This window comes from Leptopilina boulardi, unplaced genomic scaffold, assembly GCF_019393585.1.
Source record: "Leptopilina boulardi isolate dan_hultmark-lab unplaced genomic scaffold, ZJU_Lbou_2.1 LbouV2_302, whole genome shotgun sequence".
Taxonomy (NCBI): domain Eukaryota; kingdom Metazoa; phylum Arthropoda; class Insecta; order Hymenoptera; family Figitidae; genus Leptopilina; species Leptopilina boulardi.
Genome location: NW_026137866.1, coordinates 1,221,419 through 1,237,535, shown reverse-complemented (window position 1 = coordinate 1,237,535; position 16,117 = coordinate 1,221,419). Strand labels below are relative to the sequence as shown.

Below are 16,117 nucleotides of genomic sequence, written 5' to 3'. Positions count from 1 at the left end.
TTATATTAAAAAAAAGCCCATTTTCAAGGTATATATAAATTATTTGTATTTTTTCGAATTTCTTCGTATATAAATATATACAAAAAGTTTTTTTTTGAGTATTATATGACACTTATTATAAGTTTCGTTTTTTTTCTCCCTTTCTTTTTTACGAATTTGCTTGGCATGTAAAAAGAGAAATGGAAAAACTTTAAATAATTATATAAAAAAAATCACTGGGAATGTATACATTGCACAGTACTGAATTACAAAAAGTAAGGTACAAAGTTTTACAAATATTAAGTACATACACAAGACAAAATGAGCTAGAGATCATGAGTTTACACCGGAATTCGTTTAAATACAATTGTCTTTCAGTCGAGAATTTGATTGCAATTAATACTTATATAGTTGATCAAAACTGAATTTCTTTGTTTTGTTTTTTTTAATATAAAAGAATCCAGTCTTATCAATTTACTTACATACATACATTCATCATCATACATACTTTTTTTTACCTACAGTGTGCAGACAATTGTCAACGACGAATCCGGATTTCTAAAAATGAGCTTTATCAAAAAGAAAATTCATGTTTACTTATAATTATTAATTAATATCAAAGTAGAAATATTTAAGCTTTTCTTTTTGCGAAGTTAATACAAATAGGCACTCACACATACTTTGCTAATCATTATATGGCTACGCATTAAAGCACAGTCATGGCCACTGCCTAAAATATATTATTATAATGCTAAAACTTTTTTTTATACTTTTTTTTGTAAAATGGATACTCTAAAATATTTCTTTGTACGATTTTTTTTTCTTTTTTTTTTTGTAAGTGAAGATTGTCAGACGGACGTTTCAGCATTAATATCCTTCCTGAAATGAGAAAAACAGTGTTATTTATTTTTTCGATATTTAATTATTCGTAATTTTAGTTTGTTTCTTTAAAAAAATTTCTGACTCAAAACAAAATTAAAACATGAATTTTTTTTGTAACTTTATTCTGATAGAGAACTTACGTAAGGAATAATAGAATCATCATTGCTTATGTAAGTTCTTTCTTAGCATGAGAGTATTAATTTTCGACAAAAATAATTGTTGCAGGTGAATTATAATTTAAAAACATTCGTACCTCTTCACTGAAGTATCGCATCATTCGTTGAGGAAAGCAGAATACAGAAAAGACAATACAGTTAGTTAAGAACGTTCCAACACCATCTAATGTCAGACCAATATTACATCCAAAACCAAATTATTATCAAGGTATTACAAAATAATTAAAATGTTATCATTTCTGGAATTTTTGATATGCCAAAAAGTTAATTTATTTTATTAAATTTAATCAAAGCATTAATTATTAATTTAATTAATTAATCAAATTATTAATTTTTAACTTTTATGAATTTCTAATTATTACTATTATGATATTATTGCTATAATTATTATTATTTTTTTTAAAAAGGTTACTCACTCTGCCTCGGCGATAGTTTGTTTATATTCTGGTTGTTGTTGTTCTCTGAGTGCAGCTAATTCATTGCTATATTGCAAATCATGAGTAAGTGAACTAGCTAATATTCTATCGCTCATTGGCAAAATATATTCGGGTTTACCCTCCAATACTGTCGGTGTTATTTTTCCACGTTTTAAACTTCCATATCTATCTGTATTATTACCATTCAAATTATCATGTTGCGAACCATGTAAACTTTGTCCTCTCTTTAAACTACCATATCTCTCAGAACCACCACTTATATTTTCATGATTTGAATTTTGTGAATGATGACTCATACTTGAATTTAATATTCTCGATGACATTGACAATAAATATGGCGTTGGTGACACTGTATGATCTTCTTCAGCTGTATAAGGAAAAAGATATTTTTCACCGACATGATGTAATTTCTCCTCCACCTCGGAACAATTTTCATCCATCTGATTCATCTTCATAGGCGAATTTATATCAGGATAAGGCAACGGATTTGGACTTGACGTTTTATTTGAGGCTATTTCATTGTCCGAAATTGTACCGCCCGACCATTGACTTCCACGAATATCTACTGTTTAAAAAAAAAATATATAGTTTGAAAATAAAAATAATTATTACCAAAGAAAAAAAAAATAAATTACCATTTGATGGCAGATATGCTTCAGGTAGCTGTGAACTCCACCTTGGAGCATAAATTGGCTTGATATTCGGAAATAGTTCTGTATTTGAACAAATAATGTTCAAATGTTCAGTGGCAGTACTGTGAATATTCGGAAGATAGCTGTGCGTTACTGGTTGTTGCGTTGAGACGCCTATATTTTTGTGCGATTTTGAAGTGACATCTTCATCATCCGAACTGTGTGAACTTGCTAAATCTAAACTTCTACCGCCTCCTCCATCGGCTTGCGAGCCATCCGAATCGGATTCCGAGTCTCTACGTTGATCACCGCCTTCTGTAAATAATTAATTTGCAAATCAAGAATAATTTCTGTGTAAAATAAATTTTTTTTACACAAACCTTGTCGAGAATGTAAATTTGAATGTTGACCCCTGGACGACGTATACGGATCGCGATCACTATTATAATTGCTCGTGGATGTTGATGTATGACGAAGATGCGCGTCACTTCGATAAGGACTCGAACCAGTCTTATTTGTACTTCTTGAAGTTGTACTACTTGTTGAAATTCCAACGTGAACTCTCCTACACACGGATTCCGTTCCGCTGTACGCTGAGGAATATGCCAATGCAGATCGCTAAAAAAAAATTACCAAATTAAAAATTTTATCTTACAGACAATAAAAAAATTTTACCAAAAAAAAAATTCTTACCGAATGGCTATTTATATTCTGATTGCTACTTGCATTTCCCACGCTACCCTCCAAAAGTGGAGTCTTTTTTCCAAGACATCTCAATATACTTAGATACAAATTTCTCCTAACACGACTGTTGATAAAACAATAGCCAATTAGACTAAAGGCAGCGTGAATGACAATGGCAACGCTAAATACATAAGATAATGTAGGCGAATTTTCCGAGGCACTGAGAACAGCCAGGGTCCATGTGGCACCTAGCAATGGCAATGAAGCAACCGACAACCACAAAAGAGTTCTTAGATTTCCAAAACCTAAGACATGTTCCTTTAGTGTAAATGCCGCGCGAACGGACATTATCAATATGCAAAAATTAAAGAAAATCGCAATGCATATTGGACCAATCATTGCCCAAATCACTGTTTCATAAATTGACAGCCAGCAACTAAAAAAGAGAAATTTTTAATTTAATGCAAAAATTAAAAAACAATTTTTTTTACTCAACTTACAAGTAAAAGTTTCCATATTGATCAGCTCGAACACCAATGCTTAAGCCAACAATAATTGCCGGGAATCCATAGCCCATTGTATAATAAAATCTCATTTGACCATGATTCACGTCTCTCATTTCAGTCAACATTCTATACAAATGAATAGAATCGACTAAAGTCCAAGCAAATGCACTAAGCCAAGTGTAATGTAATCCAATGGCAATAAGCTTGCAGGGAAATTCATTTGCAACAAGTGGATTTCTTGCTTTTAATGCAATTAAATATAATAATTCAGCAATAAATACACAGAATACTAAATTCTTGTGAATACTATTTGAATTGGTTGCAGTTCCACGGATCAATGCCAAAATAAGTAAAGCTGACAATAATAATGGTAAAGCGAGCATAAAAGCACTATAACTCGTCACATCCTCAAGTAACGATGGTTCTGGCACATATTCAAGATCTAAAACATCAGTTAAAACGGCAAATGTCGATAATGTTACACATGAACAATTCACCATTCGTCCTTCCTTGATATTTGTGTCATCATCAATCTCTGTTGTGCAGCCCATTCGACTCCATTCGCCAAATCTGAAGCAAAAAATTTTATTTAATAAATAAAAACTAAGAAAGTGGAAATAAGGAATAATTTAATAATAATTACCCTCTTGCTGTACTCCAATGTACACATTGAGGATTTGTTCGTGTTTTCGAACCATCATCTTCGCTGAGCCATAAACGAACTTGAACTGGCGATTGAAGGGGAACGCCACTCAGAGATTTATATCCATTTTCCGATGGAATTAAAACTGATACGGTTATAATTGGAGAACCAACTGCTACTTCAACGCCCCATCTAACAGTCACTGAGTCATCAAATCTAGAAATAATTAATTAATTAATATTTCCACTAAAATTACAATTTTTTAATTTAAATAAAAATATTTAAAATTTACCTGCGAGGCAATAATGCTCCCAATTCTCGATATTGAACATAACTCAAAATTGCTTTTCCTCCATTCAAACTATTTTTTACATTAAGATCACCATGATCAACGGTCTTGATTCCCAAAAGTTTTACTGGTACATGAACTTTGGAGTATGGATCAAATTTTTTTGGATCAGCCATATAATTGTTGTACTTTGGAAAACCAACTGATTGACCGAGATGATTTGGTGTTGTTAAAAATGCTGATGTATCTGGAAGAACAACTCTTTTATCAGCATCAAATGGTCTCGATGTTGAAATCGTTGGATCTTCCTTGTATTCCATTGCCTCAAAACCGTACAAACTTTCCGATGTAATAACATCCAAACCAAGAACTGAAATAATTTTAAACAATTAATTAAAAAAAAATTTCTATTATATAAAAATATTTATATTTATTAAAAATATTTTCTTACCAACGTTAGGATTGACAACTTCAAAAGGACTCGTGAATGTATCTTGCTGTGAAGCTGTTAAAGTTTTCAAATAATTGTCCATTGCTTCTAAAATAGTCTCTGGTCCATTTTCTGTAAGAGATTCAATTCTACTCCAACTATCAAGATGTTTCGCTCTCAATACTTCACCGGCAATGCTGATTAAATGAAAAACATAATCCTTATCTTGACTGTGAGTTAAATTTAAACCATGTAAACTTTCTTCATAATGCAATAACATTGTCAATAATGATTCAGCAACCAATACATCGGCTCCATACATATTTTTCGTAATACTCATTGCATAATGTAAATCATTCGCCGTTTGTATAGCCTCATAGGTATTCAATATTTTCAATTTAATCTCCAGATCTGCCAATTTTTCTCGCAATTTAATAAAAGCTTCAGAAGTACAATTGAATAAATCAGGTGGTTGCCAACTAGTGAGTTCATCATCACAGGAACGCGATGCTTTACCAATAGCCTTGCCTGGACAAAGAGCCAAAGCCATTGATCCAAAATCGGTTCGATTCCACCAGAGTCCCTGTGCATAGGATCTTGGACAACCTGTGTAAACAACTTGACAACCTTCGAGTGTCACTTCAGCCAAAGCTGTTGGACAAGCTGTACACGATCTTCCACTGACGCCTGGTCTACAGGGACATTGTCCATTTTCCGCATCACAACGAGGACTAAAACTTCCGGTCAAATAACAATCACAGGGAATGCATTCATCTTGACCTGGTAATTGATAATGATTCTCCTTACAATAACATTCGCCAGTTGTTTTATTGCAAGAGGGATCATAACCCCTTGATTCGTCACAATCACACGGACCACAAACTGGCGAACCCCACCAATTCGACGGACATGGTTGATCAGCTTTCACTTCGCAATATTCACCGGAATATTCCGCTGAATTACATTCACATTTATATCCTCTTTCTAGATAAAAATCTTCCACACAACTTCCAGAATCACTACAAGGATTTACATCACAGACACGTTCGCAATTTTGACCCACGTGTCCTTTGCCACATTCGCATTCACTTGCTTCCCATTTTTTCACACAAATTGCCGTCTCTGGACAATCCGATCGACATTCTTCGTGACTTATACAATCATTGTAGACATTTCGCTCTATAGTCGGTTCCTGGAGAATCGTTTGATTTGTTCCAATTCGCACATCCTGAATACATCCACTGAAAAATGGCTGATCTGTCGATATTGTCTCATCAACACCACCGATGAGAATTTTTCCAATATACAATCCATGTAATTTAGCAAGCAAAGATGCAATAATCGGTCGATTACGAAAATCAATATCAAGTGACACTTGTCCACTTTGCCAGATAACTTCAATTCGATGCCATTCACCATCGGCAATTTTTATCCAAGTACTTATAATTTCCATTCCATCGAGAGTGACAATAACCTTACCGTCTTTAATCTCAAAAACAGTTGAACTATTCTGTCCGATTTGTACACTCATTAAAAATGTATTCTGTTCTCTTGTTCGAATACTGAATCCAGTCACCCAAGGAAGTTGAATCAATCTCAAAAGAGGATTGAAATTCAATAGACCATCGCCTTGAAATCGCCAGGGTTTTATAACCGAATCACTGCATTGAGGACCGCTGAATCCTTCCTCACATTCGCAAACATATCCGGAATAAATTTCACGACATTTACCACCGTGATAGCAAGGTGTTGATTCACAAAAAGCCCTCTTCTCAGGACACCCGATCATTGTTCCATTATCAGCAACATAGGAATTCAAATCAATTAACTGATGATCAATATAAAAATCACTGATACATCCCGTGTAATCCTTATTTCGAACCTGAAAACTCGATGGAATTGCCGGTAAGCCGCCCAATTGTAAAGGACCCGTCAAATCGAGAAAACGATGACAAGTCTCGGTGACAATATTACATCTTGCTTCCAACATTTGTTCACTTCTACCCGCACAATTCCATTTTGCTCCCAATTTCTCGCCGTATTTCAATGCCAAAGCTACATCACAATTATCCAAAGATACAATAACCGTTCGATTGATGTAGGATATTTCCACCCGATGCCATTCACCATCGGATACACCACCAGGAATCCTCGCCGTTGCTCTTGTCACTTCATCGCCCAACGAGAAGCTAAATTCAATTTGCGATTCAACAATCTCCAAAGCAACAAAATCATGTTTCTCATTATACCGTCCATTGTACAATAAAAGTCCATTTACATTTTCAGTGGCAAATTTCAATGTTATATGAAATCGATGTCTTTGCTTCAAAGAAGGAAATGTTAAAAACGTCGTTGGATTAAAACTTCTAGCTCGCAATTCACAAAGAGGTGTCACATTTTCCAAAGGAACTATTGGACACGCTTCGCAAATAAATCCACCATTCGTCTTTATTTGACATTGCGAACCTCCTTTGCAATGATCGGGTAAACATGCATCGTTCTCTAGAGAAATTTCACAATTGTCGCCAATATAATTCACAGGACAGGTGCAACTGTATCCACCTTCTTTTCGTTGACACGTACCACCATTCTTGCAAGGATTCGAATAACAAAGATTAACTTCCGTATCGCAAAGATACGATTCACGACTACCGGTAAATCCTTTTCCGCATTGGCATGAAAATGTCGTCACTGGATAAATAGGACGAAACAAAACAGTATCACTACTTGCAAAACCGGAAGCATTACCAAATTTTAATACAGTTATACATTCCTCGAAATTTAAACATGGTTCTCGAACACACAAATTATCATCAAATGGCATCACAATAACTCGTGCCAATCTTGCCAATATTCCTCTATTTAGATAAACACGTTCCTGTAAAAATTGTGGACTATAAAATTCATCAACGGCACCCGGTTCAACTCTACGGGCCGAAAAGCTGACATTCAAAATTTTTCCATGAACATCCGTATCCTCTTGCAGACTAAATATAAATATATTTTCAATTGGACACGGTATAATTGCTGCTAGACCATCTAGAAAATATCCAAAAAGTGGACTTAAAAATGCCTCCACAGTCATATCGTCCAAACGCACAGTAATTGAATTAAATAACATTTTATCTGTAATTAATCTAACCGAAAGTGTCATCATTGCTTTTACTTCATTAACACCATCTGTCACAGAAACTTCCATTGTTGCAATTCTCGGTACATTTGTATTCAATTGTGGTGAGAGTGTAATTTCCCCCGTTGTCTTATTCAATGAAATCATATTCGCATTATTACCAGCAAGAATATTGTATATCAATTTATCAGTAACGTCCGCATCAATAGCGGGTATTTTACCAATCGCAGTCTTTGGGAAAAAATCCTTGAAATTGTTGAAAATTATTTGAAAATCTTTTAAAACTGGTGCATTATCATTGACATCAGTCACGAGTATTTGTACAAGTGCATCGGATCTTAATGGAGGCGAAGCGGCACGTATAACTAATTCGTATTTTTTCTTCGATGATTCGTAATCTAATTCGTCGAGTGTCATTAATTCGGCACGATCAGCTCCCGGTCTTGTATGTAATTGAAAACTATTTGCATCCTCTCCGCCAATAATTGAATATTGTACAACTGCATTTGGTCCTTCATCTGGATCATGAGCATAAATTTCACCAACTATTGAACCAATTGGTGAATTTTCAGCAATGTAAAGTATTATTTTATCACTCTCGAAAGCTGGTGGTGAATCATTGATGTCCTCGACTTTTATTATCACAGGTACAGATGATGACAAACATGGTGAACCTCTATCGACAGCAACTGCTTTTATATTGTACCGTTCCACTGATTCTCGATCCAGTGTTTTTGCTGTTCGTATCACTCCGGTTACAGGATCAATTACAAATGCACCGTCCAGGTTGTCTTCCAAACTATAACGTACCTAAAAAAAGAATTGATTAATGATAAAGAATAACAAAATTAATAAATTACTCACTTTTCCATTCAGTCCAATATCATTGTCAATTGCTGTAACTTTCAGCACGCTGGTACCAACCAAAACATCTTCAATAACAGAACCATGATATTGTGAGGACTCGAATGAAGGAGCATTGTCATTGACATCGGTGATGGAAATTTCAACATCAGTCGTATCGGACAATGGTGGTACACCACCATCGCGAGCAGTGACAGTCAATAAATATCCAGAAACTTGTTCACGATCTAAAAGTCGTGTTGTTGTAATTGCTCCTGTTTGTGGATTTATAATAAATTCAGCTGGTTCCTGATCACCGCCATCACTTCCCAAACTATACGTGATTTGAGCATTTTGTCCAACGTCTGAATCAGTGGCTCCAACAATTAAAACAGTCGTTCCAATTGGTGCATCCTCAAACACTGATATTGAATATGGAGCTCTTTCAAAAACAGGTGCAAAATTATTTGCATCCGACACGTTCACATAAACAAGAGCAGTGTCACTTCTTCCACCTGTATCAGTTGCCGTCACAGTCAGAACAAATCTTTTCTCCTGCTTATAGTCAAGCATTTGAGCAACTGTTATCAATCCACGACCATTTTGTGAAGTAATTGAAAAACGACCTACAATGAAAAAATTATTGTAATATTTCGAAATTTGATTTTGATAAATAAAAAAATATTAATATTCACCTCTTGTATTTCCAACTGTGATTTCATAATGAATTCGTGAATCCTCATCGGGATCAGTAGCAGTGACTGAAGTTAACGGTGTACCCGCCGGTACATCTTCGGAAACAACAACCTCATAATTTTTCGGATCAAAATAAGGATCGTTATCATTGACATCGGTGACAGTTAGTATCACAGAAGCACTCGCCGATTGTGGTGGCTCACCGGAATCGCTGGCAATCACCGAAAATTGATATTTTGAACACAATTCTCGATCCAATTGTTTGACAGTATAAATCCATCCTGTCTCAGCATTAACGGCAATTGGAAAATTCTCCGTTGATGCACCAGAAAAATCTCTCGATCCAATAACATATCTAATTTGAGCATTTACACCCTCATCAGCATCGTATGCTTGTACACGAACAATATTATAACCAACTGGTTCGCCCTCGGAAACAGCTTCTTGAAAAAGACTCGTATAAAATCTCGGTGGATTATCATTAATATCCTTAACATGAATCAATAATTGTGTTGTATTTGATCTCGCTGGCATTCCACCATCCTGTGCTCTAACAACAATACGATAATTTTTTGCATTCTCATAATCCAAATTTTTCACTAAACTAACATCACCACTCTGCGAATCTATTGAGAATGTATTTTGTAAATTTCCACCAATAATATTGTAACGTACAGCAGCATTATTTCCACTATCATCATCAGTGGCACGTATTCTAGCAATAATTGGATCATTTGTATAATCAAGATCTTCGGGTACAGTTACCGAATAAGTTCTCTCGGAAAATTGTGGATAATTATCATTGACGTCTGAAACACGTACAACAAGGGTTGTTGTTGCTGATTTTCTTGCCGAGGGCGGTGTGGCAAGATCCGAGGCTCTTAAAATTACTGTATAGACCTCTGTTTTCTCTCGATCGAGTGCTGATCGTGTTGAAACAACTCCAGATCTGAAAAATATTACAGCAATTAATAATTAATTTATAATTTCTTCAAAATTGTGATAAATAAACTCACCTGGCGTCAATTCGAAATGTTGACGAATCTTCCGAGATTGAAGTAATTCCACCACCGGCTGTTGAAACAATTGCGTATTCAACTTCAGCGTTTCTTCCCGTATCTTTATCAGTCGCTTTAACAACAACAACAGTCGATCCAACTGGTACACTTTCGCGTACTGAAGCCTCATATTCCGGCCATTCAAAATTTGGTTCATGATCATTCACATCCAAAACATTGATTTGCATCATTGTTGTACCAGTTCTCGGTGGAAATGAATCATCAACAGCCGATACACGAAAATAGTGAACTTCCAAACTTTCACGATCCAATCGTGCACGAGTGGTCACTCTACCCGTCACTGGATCCAAAAGAAAAAGTGACGTTGATCTTTCATTTATAAGCGAAGTCATCGAATATCTAACCAATCCACCTTCGGGATCTTTTGCACGAACAACAGTCACCGATTCACCAGGTTCTTTCTCCTCCTCAACTGTGGCAACATAAAGTGGTTGCTCAAAAAATGGTGATTGATTACGTAATTCCCGACGCACTCTTCTACCCAAATCGGAATCATCTAATTGTTGATGATGAAAAACAATTTTCAATCTATGTTCAGCGTCGGACAAATGTGGTGATTCACATTTCAATGACATTGACACTGATATTTTCCACAATGGATCTTTTAAACATTGTTCCGTTGCTGATACTAAATCACCAGTTCCACTTTCGATTAAAAATCTTGGATCAGTCACACCTACCCATTTTGTTTGACATTCCTTTATTGCCGTGTGTGGTAAAAAATCACTCAACGCCGCTATTAATTGTGATGTTCTTAAACAGACCTCGGTGAATTTATCTGTACTTGGCATTGCATAGGATGCAAGGGTTTCTGCCATCCAACCGGTAGTTGCTGCGAGATCTTGATTTTCACCACCGCATCCTGTTATTAAAACTCTCAACGGTAGACTATAGTAATCTATCATTGGTCTACCGAGTCTTGAACTGGTGGAATCCACATAGAATGTAAATAAACGTGGATACTGTAGACCATCACAATTTAAATTTCTCGCTAGTGTAACGCGTCCTGTGTGCGAATGTACTTTTAGTAATTTTCTTGCGAACCATGCTGTTCGATCGGTTGATACTTCGTATTTTCGTTTTCCTCCCAATTGTGGTACACCGGCTTCGAAAACAATGCTTCCTGGACGTAAATCGGATGATAAAACAGCCAGGTAGCATTCGGCCAATGTTGTGCAAAAGCCTGTTAGGCAGAGAACAATCCATATTGTTCTTGTCATGTCACAATTTTACAGATTTTCATATTTTGTGCTTTTTCTCTCCATTCTCTCAGTCAAATTTTTTTAGTGATGATGATGTTGATAACATTTTCCTCCTGAAAAATAAATACCAATATTAATTTTCTTGAAATTATTTGAGAAATTTTTTTTCGATATATTTAAATAAAAAAATAATTTTCAAATTTGAAAAATAAAAATAAATAGGATTTTTAAAGAAAGAATTAAAAAAAATTAAATTAAATTAGAATTAAAAATTTCTGAAAAATTAAGATCAATATTAATTTTCTTGAAATTATTTTGTGTCTAGAAATTTTTTTTTTAATAAAAATATAATTTTCAAATTTGAAAAATAAAATAAAAATAAATAGGATTTAAAAAAAAGAATTAAAAATTCCTGATAAATAAATAACAATATTAATTTTTTTCAATTATTTTGTGTGTAAAAAATTTATTTTTTAATAAAAATATACCTAATTTTCAAATTTGAATTATAAAATAAAAATAAATAGGATTTAAAAAAAAGAATTAAAAATTCCTGATAAATAAATAACAATATTAATTTTTTTTCAATTATTTTGTGTCTAGAAATTTTTTTTTTTAATATTTTGTAATAAAAATATAATTTTCAAATTTGAAAAATAAAATAAAAATAAATAGGATTTAAAAAAAAGAATTAAAAATTCCTGATAAATAAATAACAATATTAATTTTTTTTCAATTATTTTGTGTCTAGAAATTTTTTTTTTTAATATTTTGTAATAAAAATATAATTTTCAAATTTGAAAAATAAAATAAAAATAAATAGGATTTAAAAAAAAAGAATTAAAAATTCCTGATAAATAAATAACAATATTAATTTTTTTTCAATTATTTTGTGTGTAAAAAATTTATTTTTTAATAAAAATATAGTTTTCAAATTTGAAAAATAAAATAAAAATAAATAGGATTAAAAAAATTAAATTAATTAAATTAAAATTAAAAATTCCTGAAAAATAAATATCAATATTAAATTTCTTGAAATTAAAAATAAAATGGATTTTGAAAAAAGAATTATTGAAAGAAATTTTTAATTTAAAGAAATATGTTGAAAACTCAGATGGGTTTAACAAGAATTTATTTATATAAACGGATTCGCGTTTCTCTCTATCTCTGCTAGAAAAGATGAAAAGATTAAAAAGATCACGAGATATTGGTATGCATTCAACGTACGCATTATGAGAATCGTTTCCTCGTTCATTCCCTTCTTTTATACCTTCGAGTCTTGTTCTTATCGTATAATACCATGAGTGACCATAAGAAACGCGATCCTCTCGCGTTCTCGTTTTACGCTCAAGGCTATATTACCAATTGTAAAACGACGTTGGACGACATACGTACACCCGGCAAAAATATGCGTCCAATTGCAAGACCGAATTTTGCACTCCGCGCCACAACTCGCAAGTGTATGCGAGAAGAAACGAAGAACAGAGGAAGGATAAAAGAAAGAAAAAAAAAAAAAAAAAAAACGAGGATTAAAAAGAAATAAAGGTGGGCCGGTTTTGCAAAAGAACTTTCATTTAGACGGGTGATCATGGTTCTGGCGTGCAGACGACCAGAAAACGCTTCAGGCTATACGATATACAGAAGGATGAGGATAGGTGTATTATTTTTTAACGGCTCGCTCCAAACACTAAATCAGCGGGGGAATAGCGAGGGGGATTTGGAGGAAAAAAAAGATGCCCCGGGAACTATTAATTATAAGCCCTTGTATTGGAATCTGGATCGTTTTTCAAAAGTTGTTTCAAAATCGAAAATTAGACCTAATAATAGTTGAAATCGATAGCTATTTTTTTCCGAATACAAAATAGACAAATTTTTCTAAAGTCAAATTAATTTCCATTTAAGAAATATTTTTTCCATAAGAGAAATTTTCAATTTTAGAAAAATAGAAAAAATTAAAATAAACAAATTTTTCTAAAGTCAAATTAATTTCCATTTAAGAAATATTTTTTCCATAAAAGGAATTTTCAATTTTAGAAAAATAGAAAAAATTGTCATAAGACAAATTTAAATAAAATAAAAATTCGAAGAAATTGTAGAACATTTTTTTCCTCTTCAAAAAATAAGTCAGTAAACCTTTGTAAAAAGGGAACCGAGACTATTATAATAACCGCACGTGTGAACCTAAAGCATCCCTTCTTTAACTCACTCTCTTTCTCTCAAGGTCTTTTCAATCAGGATATAGACAAGAGAGTGAGAGGAGAATGTGAGTCGGTTTATATAGAGGGTGATTTTTGCGAGGGTTCATCCTTTTCCTGTGTGCAAAACAGGCGGAAAAAAAATAATTTTTTCATCACTGAACCAGAACAACCAAATTGGTGTGTGAAAAGGAAATATTTTTAAATTATTACAACACACACGAGAGAGAGATAATATTGATATAAAAAGAAGTTTTGTATTCAAATAAAATTTGGCGGCCCAGTGTGAGTTATAATATCGCGTCTGATGCGTACTCACGATAAAAGCGTGTTGTAGCGTTTCATGGAAGAATTTTATAGAACCTGTTCCTATCGTTTTCAAATGGGACCGAAGGTGCCTACAATTTTACACCTTGAAGAAAACATTTCAAATTAGCATTTTGTCGATGACTTTATAAAAAAAAAGATTTCTCGAATTCTTTCAGATATCTCAATTAGGTAAAGAACAAAAAAAAAAGAAAATCGTCAAAAGTTTTCTTTATTTAAACAAAATTGTTTCAATTCAATAATTTTACTTTTAAATAAATGCAAATTTGAATTAAATATAATAAAAAATATTTTAATTAAAAAAATTAATTTGTAATAATTAAAATAAAGTAAAAATTGAAAATAATTTTTTTAAAAAATTATTGAATAAGAACAAGTTTTGAGAATAGTGAATTGGAGTGAATTTAAATGAGAGTTTCGTTGGGCAAACATCAACGCCCTAAATGAAAATAAATCTCGAAAAAAAATCAATTGTACATGGAATTTACGAGAAAAAAGAGGGAATTTCGATGTAATCTTTTGGGGATTATATGACGAAGCACGTGGCTTCTTTGTGCATTGTTCGTTGTCATATATATATATATTATGGGGATCAATATCGAAAATGTGAGCTGCTTCTTTCCAAGTGAAAAGTGCGGCTTAATTAGAAAGAAGCACTTGAGTGGTTGTAGAGACATGATAACAAGCGAGAGGTACAAGTGAGAGACCTCATCTTCATGGGGGTGAGTCATGTATCGTGACTATATACGACGCCCGTCGCTACCCTTCAAATATTGATTTGTCTAGCGCGTGGCGGTCCTTGTCCTTCGTCGAAACTTTTTTAACCCCAAGCACACATTGACTGGTCAAGTTCTTTTTACTAAAAACACATTCTATTATTAGTTCTATTTTTTAGGGAACAAAATATTATTATATAATCAATAATTGTTTCATCGTACATTTTTACAACGCTTTAATAATAAAAAAAAAATTAATATTTTAATTGGAAATATTTAAATTTATAGGGGGAGAAAAATTTAAATTAAATATAAATATTCATTAAACATGATGTTATTTTAATGCGATTCAAATTGTTTAGGGATGAAATTGAAATTATTTCCCCTTGATTAAACATGTTCAATCGAATTATATTTTGATATAAATTAATATGTTAATTACGAAAAAACGATTAGTAATTCAGTTAAAATATTTTAAAAAATATAAATAATTAATAATAGAAAAGCAATTTATAATTCAAATTCCAATCTCGTAATATATAATTCATAATTAAATATCATTTCCATTAAAAATCTGTATACTTATAAATATGAAACATTATTATCAATTGAAATTAAACAAATCAATTTTAAACATATAATATTTATTCTATACCGTAAGAAAATAAAAAGGACTTGAACGTTTTGTTTCAGATTCAATCGTATGAAAATAAGGGATGATACATCCTCTTTTAGTAAATTAGAGTTAATTCTTTACGCATATACAAGAGGTCATTAAACAGTGATGCTCTTATTAATAAATTACTTTTTCCCGTGGGAAAGCACAGGTATGCAAGTGCGTATGGAATATATATAAAAGGTATATAGTACTCACACTAATACTTGAAGAAGAAGATGCCATTCAACGGGGTCATTCACCGCTCTTTTTCAAAAAAACGTCACATTATCAAGATTTTTCCTTATTGTCAACTTATTGCACTTGTTCTTAAATAATCACAGGTACCACTATTATTATTAGTAAATTCACCTTTTTTTAAAATAAGTAACCCGGATGACAAGGTCTACTCTCTTCAACATCAAGTTTCTTTCTACATCCTTTTGACGGGAACTTGCTTCTTGACATGGTGGTTGCGGTACAAACAAGTTTTGTTGTTTATACCTACAATGAAAATCTTTTTAACCGACAATGAAAATAGTAGATTGTCCAGTTATCAAGTGTTCAAATAATGGCGGTAAAATTTGAAAATTCAAAACTTGTCCAGAAAACTGAT

The 16,117-nt window shown here is 32.8% G+C and overlaps 1 protein-coding gene across 3 annotated transcripts; it reads right to left on the bottom strand.

Annotated features, from left to right (window-relative positions):
* Positions 1-20: 20 nt before the first annotated feature.
* LOC127282859 (protocadherin-like wing polarity protein stan) lies at positions 21-16,050 on the bottom strand. Of its 3 annotated transcripts, XR_007843260.1 has the most exons (14): positions 15,721-16,049; positions 10,344-11,721; positions 9,327-10,276; positions 8,653-9,257; positions 4,680-8,598; positions 4,232-4,598; positions 3,940-4,155; positions 3,291-3,866; positions 2,800-3,226; positions 2,487-2,724; positions 2,110-2,421; positions 1,454-2,039; positions 1,115-1,200; positions 21-858 (listed from the first exon to the last, which is right to left on the bottom strand). XR_007843260.1 is itself a non-coding variant. In XM_051307398.1 (13 exons), exons 2-13 carry the CDS (start codon positions 11,624-11,626, stop codon positions 828-830), a joined length of 9,507 nt encoding a protein of 3,168 aa, XP_051163355.1. In that variant the 5' UTR covers positions 11,627-11,721; positions 15,721-16,050; the 3' UTR covers positions 21-827. The 3 variants fall into 3 exon arrangements, 2 of the variants coding, with proteins under 2 accessions (XP_051163355.1, XP_051163354.1); XM_051307398.1 differs by lacking the exon at positions 1,115-1,200 and having other exon boundaries at positions 1,454-2,036; positions 15,721-16,050; XM_051307397.1 differs by lacking the exon at positions 1,115-1,200 and having other exon boundaries at positions 15,721-16,048.
* Between the last annotated feature and the right edge of the window lie 67 nt (positions 16,051-16,117).